This window comes from Oryctolagus cuniculus, chromosome 5 (genome assembly GCF_964237555.1).
Source record: "Oryctolagus cuniculus chromosome 5, mOryCun1.1, whole genome shotgun sequence".
Lineage (NCBI taxonomy): Eukaryota > Metazoa > Chordata > Mammalia > Lagomorpha > Leporidae > Oryctolagus > Oryctolagus cuniculus.
Genome location: NC_091436.1, coordinates 64,725,932 through 64,746,106, shown reverse-complemented (window position 1 = coordinate 64,746,106; position 20,175 = coordinate 64,725,932). Strand labels below are relative to the sequence as shown.

General features: G+C 47.1%; 1 protein-coding gene across 3 annotated transcripts in view; it reads left to right on the top strand.

Moving 5' to 3' along the window:
* Nucleotides 1–20,175, top strand: part of CRYBG1 (crystallin beta-gamma domain containing 1) — a 205,530-nt gene that overhangs the window by 123,144 nt on the left and 62,211 nt on the right. Inside the window, exon 1 of one of the 3 annotated variants that reach the window (XM_070073738.1) lies at nucleotides 14,587–14,727. The exons of the other annotated variants lie outside the window; for them this stretch is intronic. Within the exon in view, the coding sequence (XP_069929839.1) occupies nucleotides 14,725–14,727 (3 nt within the window). The 5' untranslated portion in view covers nucleotides 14,587–14,724. Of the gene's footprint in view, nucleotides 1–14,586; nucleotides 14,728–20,175 lie in introns of those variants that run through there. 3 annotated transcript variants of the gene reach the window in all.

The window sequence follows — 20,175 nt, the reverse complement described above, 5'->3', positions numbered from 1 at the left end:
CGACCGGGACTAGAACCCGGTGTGCCGGCGCCGCAAGGCAGAGGATTAGCCTATTGAGCCATGGCGCCGGCCTATATTCTATTTTGAATACTGACAGTAGTGATGTAAACTAAATATTTGTGATGCTGAAACCCTACCCTGTAGTAAGATGGTATTAAAAAATGGGGCTTTGGGAGGTGATTCGGCCATGAGAGTGGAACGCTGCTGGATAGGGTGACTGCACATAGAAAAGAAACCCCGCAGGTGGCCATGGCTCAAGTATCTGATCCCTGCCACCCACATGAGAGACCCAGTTGGGTTCATAGCTCCTGGCTTTGGCCGGATCCTGCCCAGGCTGTAGGTGGCATTTGGGGAGTGAATCAATGTATAGATCTGTGTGTATGGCTACCTCTGAAATAAATGAATCAATACATAATTAAAAACCTATTTAAAAAGAGACTTGGGAGAGCTAGCTGATCCCTCCCACCGTGTGGACCCTGTAAGAAGGCGCTGCAAAAAGGAGCCCTCACCAGACGCGGGATCTGCCACCAGCCCGACCTTGGGCTTCCCAAACCCCAGGGCTGCAGGAAATACAGCCGTGTTGTTTATGAGTCCCCGGTCCGTCATAACGCTTCTGCTCAGCCTGAATGGACCAAGTCACATCACTTGATCGTCTCACTGTTCGTGGCTAGGGAGACCATGCCTTTCTCAGCTCACTGGTAAGGGAGGCTCATCATCATCAGCATGCCTCTCTAATTAGACAGAAACCTGTGACACGAGAACACTTGCTGGATAAAAGTTGATGATGCTCAGTCAGTGTTTGAATGAACGAATGAGTGAGCACAATTCTGAATGAACGAATGAGTGAGCACAATTCTGATGGGCTGTAACATCAGAGCATGAACTTGGATACAAAAGCATTTCCACCAATTGAACTTGGGTCTCTGGTACATACTATATGATTGCAGGTTCCTTCTCTTCTCATCTTCCCAAAGCAGGAGGCACCATCGCCATGGCTCTGATGTGCTGTTAAGTTTCATCTTATTCTCCATGGATCTCGTGCTTCCTCCCCTACAGGCTGTAGGCTCCTCCATTAGCAGCTGTGCCTTTCCCACCCCCAGGTCACCTCCTCAAGCTGGACTCCTAACTCAGTGTCTACACTGACTCTCTGGAAACTCAGATGAAACTGAGCAGAAATTTCAGATTCCATTTTAAGATTCTGTTACAAATGGGTATATTTACTTTTTTAAATCTGATCTTAATTTAATTCAGGCTGCTTTAACAAAATGTCATATACTGGGTTGCTTATAAACAAAAGAAATTAATTTGTTTTCATGGCTTGGGAGGCTAGAAGTGTTGTTAAGGGAGCCAGCATGGCTGGGTTCTCCTGAGGGCCCTCTTCCAGGTTGCAAGCTGCTGACTTCTTGTGTCTTCACCTAAGTCTCTTGTGATTCTTAAAAGGCAGGAATGCCATTCCAGAGGGCTCCACCCTCACAACCTAACCACCTCCCAACAACATCCCAGTGCAAGGTAGGGTTGCAGCATGTGAATGTGAGGGGAACACAGATGATCCGTCCAGAACACCTGCTCATTATCTTGCACTGCTCTGATTTGGAGGAATTATCTATACCCTAATAGCAAAGTTTTTTTTTTAGACAGAGGTCTTCATCTGCCATTTCATTCCCCAAATGGCCGCAGTGACTGGGGTTGGGCCAGGCTGAAGCCAGGAGCCAAGAACTTCTTCCTGGTCCCATTTGGTTGCAGGGGCCCAAGCACTTGGGGCATCTTCCTCTGTTTTCCTAGGTGCATTAACAGGGAGCTAGATCAGAAGTGGAGCAGCTGGGACCAAAACCAGCAACCATAGGGGATGATGGTGCTGCAGGTGGCAGCTCACCCAAAATAACACAGCACAGGCCCAATAGCTGAGTCTTGCATAGCACAGTGTTTGGTCCATGGCGGGCACTATTCTAAGTACTCCACAGATATTAACTTGTTTAATCTTCATAATAACTCTGTGAGGTAGGTACAGTTACTCCCTTCATAATAACTCTGAGGTAGATACAGTTGCTCCTATTTTACCAGATGATTATACTGAGTTCTCTTAACTCACTTTGGCAAGTGTCAGAGCTGGGATTTGAACACATGTTGCACAGCTCCAGTGTGTATGTGTTTGACCACAGTGTTGAGTACCTCTCACATACTGTGGTAATAGGAGGTGTATCTTCTTAGGAAGGCCTGGTATGAATTTTAGCAACTCTACTTGCTATGTGGCCTTGGAGAAGTTGCCCTTATGTCTAGTGTCTTCCTTGAACATGAGGACAACTCATCTGACCTTGTTTTGCATTCACGTGACATTCAGTATAATTTGGCCCTTTTTAATTAAAAGTTAATTTTTATTTGGGGGCTGGCACTTTGGTGTGCCAAAGTGGCGACTGCAGTGTTGGCATCCCACATGGGCTCTGGTTTGAGTTCCAGCTGCTCCTCTTCCGATCCAACTCTCTGCTATGGCCTGGGAAAGCAGTAAAAGATGGCCCAAGCCCTTGGGCTCCTGCACCTGCATGGGAGACCTGCAAGAGGCTCCTGGCTCCTGGCTTCAGATCAGTGTAGCTCCAGTCATTGCGGTGATCTGGGGAGTCAACCAGTGGATGGGGGACCTCTCTCTCTCTCTGTGCCTCTGACTCTCTGTAACTCTGCCTTTCAAATAAATAAATAAATCTTAAAAATAATTTTTATTTGAAAGGCAGAACAACAGAGAAACACACAGACACAAACACATGCATATGTACACACACACACACACACAGACAAGAGACAGAGTGAGCTTCTAGCTGCTGGTTCATTCCCCAAATGGCCACTATGGCCAGAACTGGACCCCAAAAGGCAGCCCTGCATTTACTGTCCATCCCTGCTTCCACCAGCCCCTGGCAACCACTAATCTACTTTTTTGTCTCTGTGGGTTTGCTTATTCTAGGCACATGTGCTAGATGGAATTATTATGTGGCCTTTCATGCCCGTCTTCCTTCACTTAGCATCATGTTTTCAAGGTTCTTCCATGTTGTAGCATGTATCATTATGCTACATTCCTTTTTGTTGCTGAAAATCACATTTTTAGTTTGCTTATCATTGATTAACATTTGGGTTGTTTCCAATTTTTAAAAACTGTGGGTAATTCTGCTATAGGCATTGGTTTACAAATTTTTATGTGGACGTATAAATGTCATTATAGCTTTGGTTTGTGTTTCTTTAATGATTAGTGATGCTGAATATCTTTTCCTATATTCATTGGCCATCTTTGGAGAAATGTCTATTCAAGTTCTATTTGAAGTTCAAATATTTAATAATATTTCATTATTAGAGAGGCAGAGAGAGACATAAATAGAGAACTTCTGTTCACTGTTTCACTTCCCAAATGCCCACAACTTCCAGGGGGCCAAAGTCGGGGCTGGAAACTCAATCCAGGTCCTCCATTGTAGGCATCAGTAGTCCAGTAACTTGAGCCATCACTGCTGCCTCCTAGGGTCTGCATTATCAGGAACCTAAAGTTAGGAACCGGAGCTGGGAAAAGAATCCAAGTACTCCAAAATGGGATGCACACTTACCCACTAGACCAAAAGTCTGCTCCCTTTGCCCATTTTGAATTAGGTTACTTGTAGTTATACTGTTGAATCGTTAGAGTCTCTATACTAGACCACTATCAGATACATGATTTATTAATATTCTGTCCCATGCTACAGTATGTCTTTTTACTTTTTTTGATAGTGTTTTTAGAAGTACAGACTTTTTAATTTTGAACAAGTTCAGTTTGCCTTTTTTTTTTCCCCCGGGGGGGGGGGGAGTGGGGTGGTTGAATTTTAGGTATCATAAGAAACCATTGCCAAGTTCAATCACAAAAATTTACACCTTTGCTTCCTCCAGTTTTATAGTTTTAGCTCTTACATGTAGGACTCTGATACATTTTGAACTAATTTATAGATATGGGGTGAGGTAGGGGTCACATCCAGTTTTGCTAGAAATAGTCGGTTTTCTCAGTGGCACAATGCCAGGGTAGACATAATTGAAGCAATGGTTGCTGGGACTTAGGAGAAGGATAAAGCTCACAGGGCAGACACTGAGTGGCTCTGATTAGGAACAATATGGTAGGCAAAAGTGATGCAGGCCACAGGAGGGCCTGGCTGGCCCTGTGACCAAGTGAATACAGGTCCCTGCAGCCTGGCATTGTCAAGAGGATTTGGGCATTAGAAGAAATGTGGCTGCTACAATGGAGGTGAAAGTTTAGCTCAAGGGCTGGTGCTGTGGTGCAGTGGGTTAACGCCCTGGCCTGAAGCGCCGGCATCCCATATGGTTTCCAGTTCCAGACCTGGCTGCTCCTCTTTCCATCCAGCTCTCTGCTGTGGCCTGGGGAAGCAGTGGAGGATGGCCCAAGTACTTGGGCCCCTGCACACATGTGAGAGACCCAGAAGAAGCTCCTGGCTCCTGGCTTTGGATCAGCGCAGCTCTGGCAGTTGCGGCCAATTGTGAACAATTGGCTGGAAGACCTCTCTGTCTCTCTGTCTCTGTCTCTGTCTCTCTGTCTCTGTCTCTCTCTCTCTCTCTCTCTCTGCCTCTCCTCTCTCTGTGTAACTCTGACTTTCAGATAAATAAATCTTTAAAAAAAAAAAAAGTTTAGCTCACTGTCTAAAGTTTAAGAAGAGACAAATTACAGTGAGAGGTGAGATAAGACACATGGCAGTCTCTTGAAAAAAGTCCCTGTGTGTCTCCGATACTCCACACAGGTCTTTAAGAGAACCCAGGCCTCAGTTCATCCTTTTTCTAGGCTCATCTGCATCTCCTGCCTCAGAAGGAGCAGGAGACAGAGGCCCTTCTTGGATCCTTAGGATCCTCTTCTAGAAATGTCTCTTTGACCGTGAGGTCCCACTTCGCCCTAGCCACCCTGCCCTGTGTCCTGGGTCAGCTCCATCCAAGGACTCGGGTGTGTGGACTCTCCTCTGGTGTGTTTTGGGGGTTGGTTTTGGCGGTAGCTCAGAGACAGAGGGAAGTGAGACCACTGCATCCATTCGCCTTGCTCCATCCTCCCTGCAGGCTGTCTGTCTTTCAGCCCCTGGCAGGCCCCCTGCACAGCCCTCTCTGAGGCCTCTTCCTGTTCCCTCCCTGCCCTCAGGGCTGCCCTCAGGGCTGCCCACCATTAGTCCTGGGGTAAGACCCTTCCCTTGAGGGCTCCTTTCACTTCTTTCTTAGCTCCCAGTGAGTCAGCCACTTCCCCTGTTCTCCTGTTCTTGCTTTCTCTGAGGACCTGAGACCCCTCCTCCCAGGCAGGCATCTCTATGCCGCACAGGCCAGCCCTGAAGCCTTTCATTGTAGAGCGGTTCTGTGAAGTGCACTGGTTCTGTGGTTGAAGGGCCAGGAGTCAGCTCCTGCAGGCACTGGAGAATTCAGACTGAAGGGGATGAAATTCCTAGCTTCTAGCAGCTCCCATTCTAACAGGTGACAGACAAGAAACGAAGAGGTATGGGTGGAATTCAGACAGTTTGTGGGAATTGGATTAAAAGATAAGTTTATTCTGGTGCAAAAAATATTTAAAATCCCTGAATGTAAAGGATCTTCAGAAATGTCATGAAAGATGTATATTATGAAAAACCTATATATGGATTTCAAAATTAATTGCTACTTTAAAGAAATGATTGTATTTACTTGAAAGGCAGAGAGAAAGAGAAAGAATGCCCCCATCTCTTGGTTTACTTCTCAAATGCCTGTTAACATCTGGGGCAGGGTTAGGCTGAAGCCAGGAGCCAGGAACTCCATCCAGGTCTCCCACATGAGAAGGGACCCAGCTACCATCTGCTGCCTCTCAGGGTATGCGTTAGCAGGAAGCTGGAGTAAGGAGCCGGGGTCAAACCCAGGTCCTCCCTTGTAAGACAAGGGGTTACTGACCAGTTCCTAACCATCATGCCAAAGCCCTTCCCCAAAATCAACTCTTAAAAGAAGGCAAGCAGAATAGATTTGTGAATTACTCTGCTGGGTGCCACCCACCCTGCCCCACCCCATTGTAGAAATGGATTCCCTTACTGTTTCCTTGCAAAAAGTAAAATTTCTGGGGCAGGCATTTGGCTTTGCTGTTAAGACCCTGGTTGGGACACCCCCATCTTATTTTGGAGTACATGGGTTCTAGGTCCTCCTCCATTCTCAATTCCATTTTCCTGCTAATGCAGACCCTGGGAGGCAGCCCACTCAAGTAGTTGAGTGAGAGAACTGGAGGGAGTTGTCTGCCCCTGGCTTCAGCCTGGCCCAGCCCCCAGCTGTTACGGGCATCTGGAGAGTGAACCAGCAGATGAGAGATCTTTGTTTCTCCATCTCTCTGCCTTTCAAATAAATGAATAAAAAAATTGTATAGTCATGGTTGCTGAAAACCAAGGATTTTTTTAAAAAAGCAAAATTTCCTTTCTGTTTGTTTAAGCAAGGCACCTGGGATATTGTTGTGGGAGAAGCTAGTGTTTCCTGCACAACCTGGAGATTCCCAAGAGACAGAAAAGGCTGAGTGTCAGCATCCGTAAGATGGAGAGGGCAGAATAAGGGGCCTCCTCTTCCCCATTTCGGTACTAAGAAAGCAGTTAGTCTTTCAACACTGAAGGAGACCAAGTGCTTGCCACATTTGTGCCTCCCGCAATCCCCCAGTGGCTGCTGGTTCACCCCTGGGGAAGTCCCAAGCTAGCCCTGGGGCTCAGCCACCACAGGGCTCCCCCAGCCCCTCGCAGAGCAAACATTACCCTGTGCTTCCCTGCCTTGCTCCTGCTCCACCAGCCTTCTACATACAACACGATTGAAACCCTAGCTTGTGCCACCAGCTTCAAAGTCGTCCTTGTTGCTCTTTCTTCAAGTTCCAAAACTTAGCTGATGGGACTCATACAGCTACCTGCTGCTTCATTTTGTCATCACTTAGGTGCCTATGTTAGGACTCCCTGGTGGATTAAATTCCTCAGATACACTCATACGTATGTATAAGTTATACAAAATGTACTACAGAGCCTAGTGCATAAACAGTGGCTAAGAAATATTGATCAGGCCGGCGCTGCGGCTCACTAGGCTAATCCTCCGCCTTGCGGCGCCGGCGCACCGGGTTCTAGTCCCAGTCGGGGTGCCGGATTCTGTCCCGGTTGCCCCTCTTCCAGGCCAGCTCTCTGCTGTGGCCAGGGAGTGCAATGGAGGATGGCCCAAGTACTAAGGCCCTGCACCCCATGGGAGACCAGGAGAAGCACCTGGCTCCTGCCTTCGGATCAGCGCGGTGCGCCGGCCGCAGCGCACCGGCCGCGGCGGCCATTGGAGGGTGAACCAATGGCAAAGGAAGACCTTTCTCTCTGTCTCTCTCTCTCACTGTCCACTCTGACTGTCAAAAAAAAAAAAAAAAAAAAAAAAGAAAAAAAAGAAAAAAGAAAAGAAAGAAAGAAATATTGATCAAATGTTGAATTGGTTTTATATTGCTGCATAACAAATTAACACAAACTCAGCAGCTGAGAGGCCAGTGCTGTGGCCCAGCAACTTAAGGTGCCTGTCATGCCAGCATTCCATAAAAGCACTGGTTCAAGTCACAGCTGCCCCACTTCCCATCCAGGGAAGTGCTTGGGCCCCTGCCATCCACATGGGAGACATGGATGGAGTTCCAGGCTCCTGGCTTTGGCCTGGCCCAGCCTCAATCATTTTGGCCATTTGGGGGAGTGAACCAATGGATGAAAGATTCTCTCTGTCTCTCTGGTTCTCTCTCCCTAACTCTGCCTTCCAAATGAATCAATCAATCTTTAAAAGAAAAATAGTAACAGCAGCTAAAAGCAGCCTGTATTTTCATTGTCATTTCCCTGGGTTAGGAGCCTGGACAAGGCTTGGCTGGGCCCTCTGGTCAGAGTGTGGGTGGGGTTGCAGTTTCATCTGACACCTGGAGTCCTCTTCCAAGCCCTGGTGGTGGTGGTGGTTGGAATTCACTTCCTGGCAGCTGCAGACCTCTGACCTCTGGATGCCCTGTAGAGGGCTCACCAATTAGGACAGACTTGCCCAGGATAATCTCCCTTTTGAGTATCTCCAAGTCAACTCATTAAGGAGTAATTGCACCTGCAAAAATCCAGTCACCTGCCAAGTACTGTAACCTAATCAAAGGAGTGAGCTTGATCCTGTTCCCAGGTTCTGCCCACTCTGCAAGAGGCCATTACACAGGGCAAGTGCACCAGGGGCTGGGATCCAGGAGTCCTCTTAAAATTCTTATGACCACAAAGATTTGGGGGTGAACACTTTGGTAAAATGTGGCAGATTTGATTATATCACATGACCCAAACTTGCTACAAAATAGTAGGGACAAACCCTCAAGTTGATTATTATTTGAAAGGAATTTGGAGGAAGACTTTTCTGGTTGGTTGAAAATGTTGGTTTTAGAGGCTGGCTCAGTGGCACAGTGGGTTAAGCCATACCCTGAGGCACCAGCATCCCATATGGACACTTGTTTGAGTCTCAGCTGCTCCACTTCTGATCCAGCTCCCTGCTAACGTGCCTGGGAAAGCAGCAGAAGATGGCCCACATCCTTGGGCCCCTGTACGTACATGGGAGACCTGAAAGAAGCTCCTGGCTCCTGGCTTCAGCCTGGCCCAGTCCCAGTTGTTGCCATTGTGGGAGTGAACCAAAGGGTGGAAGATTTTCTCTCTCTCTCTCTCTCTCTCTCTCTCTCTCTCTCTTGCTAAGTCTGCTTTTTTTTTTTTTTTTTTTTTTTTTTTTTTTTTGACAGGCAGAGTGGACAGTGAGAGACAGAGAGAAAGGTCTTCCTTTACTGTTGGTTCACCCCCACAATGGCTGCTGCGGCTGGTGCACTTCGGCCTGCGCACCACGCTGATCCGAAGCCAGGAGCCAGGTGCTTCTCCTGCTCTCCCATGCGGGTGCAGGGCCCAAGCACTTGGGCCATCCTCCACTGCACTTCCAGGCCACAGCAGAGAGCTGGACTGGGAGAGGGGCACCGGGACTAGAATCCGGGGTGCCAGCGCCACAGGCGGAAGATTAGCCTATTGAGCCGCGGCGCTGGCCTAAGTCTGCCTTTCAAATAAATAAATAATCTTTAAGAAAGAAAATGTTGATTTTAAACCATTTTAGTTAAGTTGTAAGTCTATGTGGTTTAAAGTTCATTTCATAAAGTTAGTTTCAGTTCATTTAATTTAAAAACAATAACACAAAATTACCCTCCATAAGTGACAGACTTGAGTTTGTTAATAGCTGGGGGGACAGAGTGAGTATCTGTCTAAAACTGCATAGGTGGAAGAACATGAAGAATTAAGGGTTGGGTGTTTGGCAGCAGGGGTTAAGACACCCACAGCAGAGTGCCTGGGTTAGAGTTCCAGCTTCGCCTCTGATTCCAGCTTCCTGTTATGCATCCTGGGAGGCAGTGATGGCCCCTGCCACCCACGTGGAAGACCCAGAGTGAGTTACAGGCTCCTGGCTTTGGGCTGACCTAGCCCTGGCTATTGCAGGCATCTGATAGATGTCTGGAAGGATTTTGTCATCTGTGGAGAGGCTCATGCCTTCAGCAGGGCTTGTAAATGCGACCATAGAGGAGTCTTTAGTCTCATAATGAACCCACGTGACAGTCTGGCTTCCCTCTTGGAATTCTACCCAGTGTTTTAGTCAAGTATATCCACCGGTCAGCAGTGACGTGATGCCAGGAGAATTCCTAGGTCACCCTATGCGGGGACAGCCACCGTGACATAGCCGTCTTTACAGTATGCTTGTGTGGCACGAGGTTCACTGGAGGAGAGAGGACAGAAAGACAATTCTGTAATTCAGTTATTGGGGAAACATTTCACCCCCTTGGGAAACTGTGGATGAACTGGCCGGGACCAAACGTGATAGATTGAGCAGATGAAAACAGAGGGTGGGGCCGGCACCGAGGCTCACTAGGCTAATCCTCCGCCTCGAGGCGCCAGCACACAGGGTTCTAGTCCCGGTCGGGGCGCTGGATTCTGTCCCGGTTGCCCCTCTTCCAGGCCAGCTCTCTGTTGTGGCCAGGGAGTGCAGTGGAGGATGGCCCAAGTGCTTGGGCCCTACACCCCATGGGAGACCAGGAGAAGTACCTGGCTCCTGCCATCGGATCAGCGTGGTGCACCGGCTGCAGCGGCCATTGGAGGGTGAACCAATGGCAAAGGAAGACCTTTCTCTCTGTCTCTCTCTCTCACTGTCCACTCTGCCTGTCAAAAAAAAAAAAAAAAAAAAAAAAAAAAAAAACAGAGGTTGGTAAGTTAAAGGTGATTTCTCCTGGGAAGTTGCAAGCTTTAAACATGGGATTTTCCCACTGGAATATTGAAGGGGTCCCACGAACACGTGTTCCACGGCTGCTCCCAGGCACCCTGTGGCTCAGAGCTGAACTATGTTTGTATGCATTCTTCCCAGTTTGGTATGGAAGGGCGGGGCTGGGCAACGTGGGAGCAAAGTCAGGTGCGGGCGGTTTTGCTTTCCTTTGCCCCTTGCTGTCTCTCTGTGCTTTGCTGGCACCCGGTCCTGGGATCAGGGGCGGGGGCAGAGATTCACAGGAAGACTGAGCATGGGAGGAAAGTCCCCAAGCTCCAATTGACCCCTGGGGAATTTGGCTGAGGGGACAGGCAGTAAATACACTAAATTAGTGTACCCTCTGCGGAAAGGCCTGTTGCTAGTGAGGAGCACACGAGCAGTTTTCCAAGTGTGCTCATCAGACAACAAAGTGTGCTCATCAAACAACACGGTACCTCGAGTAGGGCTGCAAGTCTTAGAACCGGCAAGGCTTCCTCTCATCTCTGCGATGTTAATGATGTCTCTTGCAAGAGGATTTCATTGGTTTGTTGAAGCACAAAACTACAGGCTTGCAGTTTTTATTTCGTTCTTTATGGTAATCACAAACCTTTTTCAGACACTTTGTTTAAACAGAATGATGAAATCCTCTTGAGTCGTGTCAGAGTAGTTATTACGTATGCTGATTGGTGAGCCCCTCACTACAGACGCTGTCCAGCGTGTGCCGCCCTGGACAGGCCGCGTGCAGGACTGACTCCTGATGAAGAACAAGCAGGAAACTCCCAGGTGCTGATGGAGCTGCAGACACAGAAATGTGTCATTTGTCTTTCACAGGGAGTAAGCAGCGCTTACTGTCCTACAGAAGAGGGGATAGTGCCATCACCAACGGGTGCTTCTATTTTTCCTAGCAAAGTGAGGTCTGATGCAAATTAGGGTTCAGATGAAGCCGGTTGTATAGCTTCAAGCAGGAAACCTACATGGCTTGTGGGCATTTCCTTTTGGGAATGGCAACCGTCCCTTACCTTCCACATGACCCGTGCCAGGCTCCTGAGCCTCTGACTGAGCTGGGCATCCCTCCTGCTCAGCTCTCTCTCTCTCTCTCTCTCTCTCTCTCTCTCTTTCTCTGCGTCTGCTTCCCCACTGTCCTTTCTTGCCTTCCCTCCATTTCCACCGTCGGTGCTCACATCTGAACTTGTGACTCCACGTTCCCAGCCAGCTGGGCCCATCAGAGCCTCCTGTGCTTGCTTCCTCCAACACTGCTTTGGATCACATCACCTCCCTGCTCAGAACCCTGCAAAGATTCCGTATTTCCCATGGCATCGCACCTAGGCTTCTTGAATTCCAAGGCCTTGCCAGGTGAGATTAATCTCATCTTTCAACCTTCCACTTTACTTATTTTGCTGACCACTGTCATGCCCCCTGTGCCAGTGGTCACTTGGGCACCTTTCTTCAGGCTCTGCCCCTCACTTGGAGTGTCGTCCCCTAACCTTGTCTTCTTAAATTCAAGGCTAGTCCTGCCTTCTTCCTGTGGCCTTCTGTCTGCACACCCTCACTGATCTCCTCCTCTTTGAACTCTTAAAGGAGTACAAATGTCTACTACACACTTTAGCAGCTAATTAGATGCCTGCCTCCACCCCAGTGGTTGTTTTATAGACCAGTCTATAAGCTTCTAGAAGGCGAAATAAACTTTATATTCTCTATCACATCGTGAGTACATGGTAAGTGCTCTATAGAAGATGTTTTGTTTCTTCTCTGTCAGCAGAATTCTTATTTTCAAATTATGCTGTCAAGTATGTGTATAGTGATAGTACCAAGTAAATGTTTTTAATATAAATGATTGCTTCAAAATTGATTATTGGTTAGATAAATATAAGAGTTTTGTCACCTGTAATACTTGTGTTTTTTTTTTAAAGATTTATTTGAAAGGCAGTGTTAGTTTCAAGAGAGGAAAGACAGAGAGAGGTCTTCCATACACTAATTCACTCCCCAAATGGCCTCAAGGACTGGGGCTGGGCCAGGCCAAAGCCAGGAGCTAGGAGCTTCTTCTGGGTCTCCCATGTGGGTGGCAGGGACCCAAGGGCTTGGGCCATCTTCCACCACCACTTTCCCAGACTATTAGCAGGGAGCTGGATCAGAAGTGGAGTAGCTAGAACTTGAAATGGTGCCCATATGTGATGTGGGCTCTGCAGGCATAGGCTTAACCTGCTGTGCCACAGCACTGGCCCCTGTAATACTTGCTTACAATGAAAGAAAGGAAGAAAAAAAAAAAGCCCAGAGCTAGGGTACCTGCACATCAACTCTTAATTCAAATGGCATGCCCTTAACAAAGCGTTTTATACATAGGTTCTTCGCAAGTGATAGCTATCCTTGTATGCCCCCTGCATCCCATTCATACCTCTAAATGACAGTGTCCTCTTGCATTGTCTTCAGACATCTGTCTTGCTTCCTTTTTTTTTTTTTTTTTTTTTTTGACAGGCAGAGTGGACAGTGAGAGAGAGAGAGACAGAGAGAAAGGTCTTCCTTTGCCATTGGTTCACCCTCCAATGGCCGCCGCGGCCAGCGTGATGCGGCCGGCGCACCGCGCTGATCCGATGGCAGGAGCCAGGAGCCAGGTGCTTTTCCTGGTCTCCCATGGGGTGCAGGGCCCAAGCACCTGGGCCATCCTCCACTGCACTCCCGGGCCACAGCAGAGGGCTGGCCTGGAAGAGGGGCAACTGGGACAGAATCCAGCGCCCCGACCGGGACTAGAACCCGGTGTGCCGGCGCCGCTAGGCGGAGGATTAGCCTAGTGAGCCGCGGCGCCGGCCTGTCTTGCTTCCTTTTAATTTACCCCAAACTGTGGTGAAATCCTTGATTTTAGGGCCTCTGTTTTTAAACACTGAATCTACACAGCTGTCCGCCAATTAATGTTTGCTGAATGAGTAAGTGAAACATGTCACATGCTGCAACATGAATGAAACTTGAGGGCATTGTGTCAATGAAATAAGCCAACCACCAGATGACCAATGCAGTACACTTATATGAGGTACTGAAAATAGTCCAACTCAGGGAGAGAGAAAGTAGAATGCTGGGGGCAGGGAGGAATGTAGAGCTTCTTCATAGATATAGAGTGTTCATTTTGGAACATGAGAAAGTTCTAGAGATCCTTCGTACAGCAATGTGAATATAGTTAACAATACACAAATTGTTAAAGTGGGATGTGCATTTGGCCTCGCTGTCAAGATGCATATCCCACATCAGACTGCCCTGAATTTGATTCCTGAGTCAGGCTTCCAAATCCAGCTTCCTACCAGTGCAGACCTGGGAGGCAGCAAGTGATGGCTCAAGGTGTTGGGTCTCTGCCACCCTGCTTGGAGACCTAGCTCGAGTTTCCAGCTCCTGGCTCCAGTCCTGGCCCAGCCCCAGCTTTTATAAGCATTTGAGGAGTGAAAAAAAAAATGGGTAGGTTCAGATGGTAAATTTTATGTTCTATGCTTCTGCCACTGTTTTAAAAGGAGACAAAAAAAAAAGAGTGTTTTACCTCATGCACTCACCATCATCAAGTTATGCCCACACATTGGTATGAGTCAGTAGGAGCTTAATAATTGTTTCTAATACTGGTGATCATAATGAAAGAGATAGGAGAGTTTTTCTTTTCTGCTTTGCATCACCTCAAAGACTTGAATAATGGAGGTCTAATGGTTGTGTGACTTGAAGAGAAGAACTTTAACAAAAGCAGGTTGCCAAGTACTGAAAACTTCTCATAAAACAGATGCAAACTAGAAACCAACAGAGTGAGTGTTATGATAGTTTATAATTATTGAGTTACATTTATTGATGAATGTAGGTGTCAATTATTTGGGTATTAAAGGTTGGACGTAATGTTTACTCTTTCTATTTTTATGTTACGTGTTTGCCCACAAATTTTGTCATTTTACTTGGGATATTTATTTATTTAAAAAGCATAAGTGCATAAAGGCTGGAGTTAAAACAAAAACTCACCACTGAAGTCCAATGACCATGTACACCGGAGGAAGAAAATCAAAACTAAAATATCCTCCCAGCTCTATCTGCTTCTGGCCTCCTACAACCAGGTTTTCACATAATTTCCTGCAAGCAGGGTGACTTTCCCCGAACCGTCTACTAGCTCCTCTGCTGTCCTTTCAGCAGTTCTGGTTCAGTGTCTCACACCCAGCCAAAAGGGCACACCTCTTTAACTCTTTCAACTGTTGAATCAAACACACCCTTATTAAACGTGCTTTTCACATAAACAGTCAGTATCTGTCATTCACCTCTGGCTCTCTGGGAGAGAGCAGTGCCGCCCGAAGGTGAGCCGGGGAGTTAAACCCAGGAGGTTGGAGGAGGAGGGCAAGAACGGGCTCTTTGGAGACGGAAGAAGACTGACCCCGGTAATGCACGCACTGCTACATTGTCCTTCTCATATTCTCTTGCTGTATCCATAGAAACCAAAAAGGAAGCAAAGTCATGGTAAGAGACTGACATTTTGTTCTCTCTTCATTGCTTAAGTCTTTGTTTAGAACTTACATAGTAGTAGTGATAGTATCAGTAACATCAATTAGCTTCACAGTGTGTTCATTGTTTAGATCTGGCAAATTCTTTTGCCTTAAGAATCGTAAGCATTGTGAATAGAAGGAATATGGTAGGAAGCTGAGGATCCTTGCAGATGCTGGCTTGATGTGGAAGTGAAAACGACTGTGACCTGGTCTGCTGCTATCTGCTCTTTCTCAGGGTCTTTAAAATGTAGCAGGTGATCATTGGCACACTACTCCTGTTAAACACATTCGAGTTTGTTCCATCGGCAATCTAGCAATGTCTATTTTATAGACCTCTTTCCTGCTGTGTGCTATAAAGAACTTAGTTCATCCTTTTCTTCCCTGGGCGAAAAACACCTTTTCTCCCAGCCCGGTTTTGAAATCTCGATGGCAAGCTGCACTCCAGCCCCTTGGGTGAAGACCAGTGGGGCAGTGCTGTTTTGAGAGTTAGGGCTGACTTTCATTTCTCTTTGTGGCAGAAGTTCGCACTCTGTTACACATTCTTCTGAAATGTGGGTTATCGTTCCAATGCGTTCCCCAGTGGGTGTTGGCCGCCTGCTGCCTCCTGGGCCTGTCCCCGCCGCGAGTCATTATGTGTTGCACAGACTTTCCCCAAACGAGATTTATTAGGACACAGACATTTATGGGAACGCCTCGCCTTCGGACAGCCCTGACATTCAAGAGGTGCTAGTGATTAAAATAGGTGAAGAGAAAAAAGCAATCTTGTAAACTTTTAAGAAAAAGGAGTTTATGTAAGACCCATTAAACTTTGCTTCACTGGCTTGGTCACAGAGGCGTAACTATGAAGCCCAGAGTAAGGGGCAGGCGTTACTGCTGCCCTGGTCCCTGAAGGCTTTAACACTTTCCTCCACATCTGACATTCTAGACACCATGCTTGGTAACTAGGCAGATAGCCTTCACCCAAGGTCTGAGCTTTTGATGTCCTCCAAGAAATCTTTTTTTTTTTTTTTTTTTTTTTTTTGACAGGCAGAGTGGACAGTGAGAGAGAGAGAAACAGAGAGAAAGGTCTTCCTTTTGCCGTTGGTTCACCCTCCAATGGCTGCTGTAGCCAGCGCACCACGCTGATCCGATGGCAGGAGCCAGGTGCTTCTCCTGGTCTCCCATGGGGTGCAGGGCCCAAGCACTTGGGCCATCCTCCACTGCACTCCCTGGCCACAGCAGAGAGCTGGCCTGGAAGAGGGGCAACCGGGACAGAATCCAGCGCCCCGGCTGGGACTAGAACCCGGGGTTCCGGCGCTGCAAGGCGGAGGATTAGCCTAGTGAGCTGTGGCGCCGGCCCATTTTTTTCTTTTTTTTTTTTTTCCCCAAGAAATCTTAACAACGAATACCTTGTGTACAACAACAACAACAACAACAACAATGCATTTTTGAACTGATTTGCCAAATAGATTTAGAAAAAAAAAGTCAAACTTCTAGGATTGAAAGTCTCATGATTGTGAACCTACAGAAAGCATTTTAAATTTAGTAAGTAAAATTTCTTGTATTTTGGCCAACCATTTTTATTGAGGCCTAACTGTATCTAAAATATCTTAAAGGTACCAAGTAGATGAATTGAAGCCTAGCCCATGTAGGTTGGTGAGTAAGCCTGGGTGCGGTGGGCAGTGCTGCAGGGAGAGCTATGCCAGCCATGCTGACCATTTGGAAGGGTATTTCTCCCTCGAGTTTCTCTGTGATGGGAGAGAGTTGAGTGGACTGCAATGCTGGGAGTCAAGCGCAGTGGCCAGGGAGCCGGCATTTCAGTTATAATGGAAAATATTGAGATGGGCAGGGCCGGCTGCCCATGTCTCCAGGCGTAATCAGGACGAGGGCAGTGCAGGAAAGCCTGGGTGTGCAGGCTTGTCTGCCTCAAGCCCGTACAGGAGCAAGGTTTGCAATATGCAACCTAGACACACAAGCTGAGGCAGAGGAGGCCGCCTGGCCCACGCCGCCTGCCAGGACGGAGCCGTGCCACGTGACAAAAAGCTTTACCTTTCAAAACCGAAGGGGAGCAGATTTCTCACGGTCTTTCCACACCGGACATACACGTCGGCCTCTCCCCGCCACCCAAATGCCAGCCTCCCCAAGGCAGGGATTAAGGGAGGGAGTGAAATAAAATGAAAATCCAAAGGAGAGGAAGGCAAGCTCGTGTGGGCAGAAAGGAAGTGGAAGGGCAGTGGGTCCAAGGAGGGGGAAATACAGCCAGTGTTGCATGAGAAACCCCACCAGGATGATTTTCTAGACCCCAGCAAGTTGCAGCGTGAAGCGCCCCCAGAAGCTGGTTCCTGCATAGCTCTTTAGGCTCCTACTTCTGACTTCCAGGGTTGATTTCCTGCCCTTCCATCTGCTGCCCCTCCCGCCCTTCAGCAGGCTTTACTTCTCAGCTCTTCCTGCCCTGGTCTTCCTGTCCCTGTGTGTGTGTGTGTGTGTGCACGCGCACCTGTGTCCAGGTGATAGTCAAATGAAGCCAAAAGGAACTGGAAAGGAAGTGAAAGAAAGAAGCAGCATATGCATTACTATGCATCTTTTAGTCTCACCAAACAAGTGCATTCGCACCGCAGTTTTCCTGGATGTGAATGGAAAATGGCCATCGCCACTCCCCAGGGCTGTGCTGAGTGCCTGGCCCACAATAGGTTCTTAGGGAATGTCACCTGAAGTACATCATGAAAGAGGAAATATGGAAGGCCAATAAGTATATAAAACATGTTCAGTGCCATTAGGAACCAAAGAAAGGCATGTTACCTACTTATTGTGAAACATAGCTTGCGTCAGAAGTGTGTAAGATATAAATGTAGAGCAAATGACTAATTATAAAGCACCCGTGTAACTAGACACAAGCACCTGTGTAACTAGACACAGAAGGAATGGTACATGCTGTCATCCCTAGTCTCCTATGGGTCTCTCTGATCACAACCTCTCCATCACCATTAGAGTAATGGGAGTGAGACAATTGCCTCAAGACAATAATCAAGGTAAAGGGTATTTTGATGCTGAATTTATTTCATCACTAAAAAGTAAAAACTAATGCAAAAAATTCATGATGAACAAAATTTAAAAAAAATACAGGATATGCTCCATAAGAGGTATCTACTCTCTTACTGCTATGATAGTTGCATCTCTGCTGTTCTTTAGTTTTATCATCTATGAGTAAATTCTCAAATAGTACCATTTAGCTTTCCTTTTCTTACCCTTTAATGTAAACGGGATTACACATGGCGCTCTTGTTTGTATCTGGATTCTTTTTAGTTATTTTTTTAGGATTTATTTATTTATTTGAAAAGCAAAGTTAGAGAAAAGGAGAGAGAGAGATATCTTCCAGCTGCTGGTTCATTCCTCAGTGGCTGCAACAACCCAATCTGGGCCAAGCCAAACCCAGGAGCTTGGAACTCCATTCATGTGTCCCACATGGGTGGCAGGGGCCCAAGTACTCAGGATATCTTCTGCTGCTCTCCTAGGCATGTTAGCAGGCAGCTGGATTGGAAGTGGACCAGCCGGATTTCAAACCAGGGCCCATGTGGGATGCTGGTGTTACAGCTTAAACCACATACCATAGCACTGGCCCATATATCTGGATTCTTTTGACGGATTATATTTGATAAAATTCACATATGAATTTTGTGCAGCTGAAGGCCACTCATTGCTATTGCTCTGCTCTATTTCATGAATGAACCACAATTAATTTGTACATCCTACTAAGGGTGGGCACCAGGTCTGATGTTTTTGGGGCCCACAACCCACAAGACTGAATATTGTCAGCAGGTGTCCTGGAACAATGTGTGTGAGTTCCTTGAGCACAACAGTTCTCAAAGTGAGACCTTTCAGGAGGAACCTGTGAGGTCAGAACTCTTTCCATAATCATGCTAGGATGTTGTGTTCGCTTTTCACCCTCATGTGCCCACCAGCGTACAGTAGAAATCCAAGCTATGTGCAGTGATCTGCAGCTCTGATGGCTAAAGAATGTGTCCCAAGTTTTCTTGAATTTTAAAAACTTCCCAGTCTTAATTTCTAATGTGACAAGTGTTGACAGATATAATCTCCATAAGCAAAGGCTCTCAAGTGTCCTTAATTTTTGAGAGCATCAAGCGGTTCTGAAACCGAAGTCCTGAGAGTTGCCGCTCCAAGGAAGGAGGCTTCTGCAGAGTGGGGCTGCTTGCTCATCGGATGGCTGCATTGCTCCAGCTCTGTAGATACCACCAGACCCTCTGCCAATGCAGTGCTGCAATTCCCACTCCCGTCATAGTGGCTGACAGTTCTTGTTGTCCCACGGCCTGTCCAACATTGGAAATTATCATTCTTCTTCATTTTTCCGATCTGGTGGTTGAGTAAAGGTATCTCCCTCTGATTTCTCTTCCTATTGTCATGACTAACAATTAGGAATGTACTGTATCCTATGGAAATAACTAAAGCTGTTTATAGAGGTAAGCTACAAATGTCTTTGGCAGTCTGCAATACATTGTAAAGAACGTAATGAGGCCGGCGCCACAGCTCACTAGGCTAATCCTCCACCTAGCGGCGCCGGCACACCGGGTTCTAGTCCCGGTCCGGGCACCGGATTCTGTCCCGGTTGCCCCTCTTCCAGGCCAGCTCTCTGCTGTGGCCCAGGAGTACAGTGGAGGATGGCCCAAGTGCTTGGGCCCTGCACCCCTTGGGAGACCAGGATAAGTACCTGGCTCCTGCCATCGGATCAGCGCGGTGCGCCGGCCGCGGTGGCCATTGGAGGGTGAACCAATGGCAAAGGAAGACCTTTCTCTCTGTTTCTCTCTCTCTCACTGTCCACTCTGCCTGTCAAAAAAAAAAAATAAAAATAAAAAAAAACATAAATGAGAAACTAGGAATTGCGGTACACATATCGTGGAATTCAGTGCAATCATTAGAATATTCATGCAGAAATATACTTGATAGCATGAATTCAGTGAAAGAACAATATATCAAATAGTATGTGCAAAATGATAGTGTATAAAAGTCTAAAAAGAAAAATCCAGGAAGCAGAAATAATAACTGTGGTGTTTGGGGGTAGAAGAGGTAAGGATAATTTCTATTTTTTTTTGTCATTGCACTTGCTCTTGACTTTGAATTTCAAATATAAGTATGTATTTATTTATGGTTTCCTTCTTCATTCCTTGCCTCTTTCTCAGAGAGCGCTAAGTGTTTCACAAACATCTCCTTTGGTTTTCAAAGCTATCCAGAGGACAAGCACTGCAGAAGCTGGGGTTTTGGGGGAATTATTTGAGAAGCAAAGGCCAGAAAGAAGCCCTTGATCCTGCAGGAAAGTTGCTCCCAGGACGTGTGATAATGATTCCCCCAAACTGCTGGCTGCTCTGTTACACACCATCATTGTGTGGGTCTTGTTTACTGATAGGTGGGAGAGTAAGGGGTTCCTAGAAAA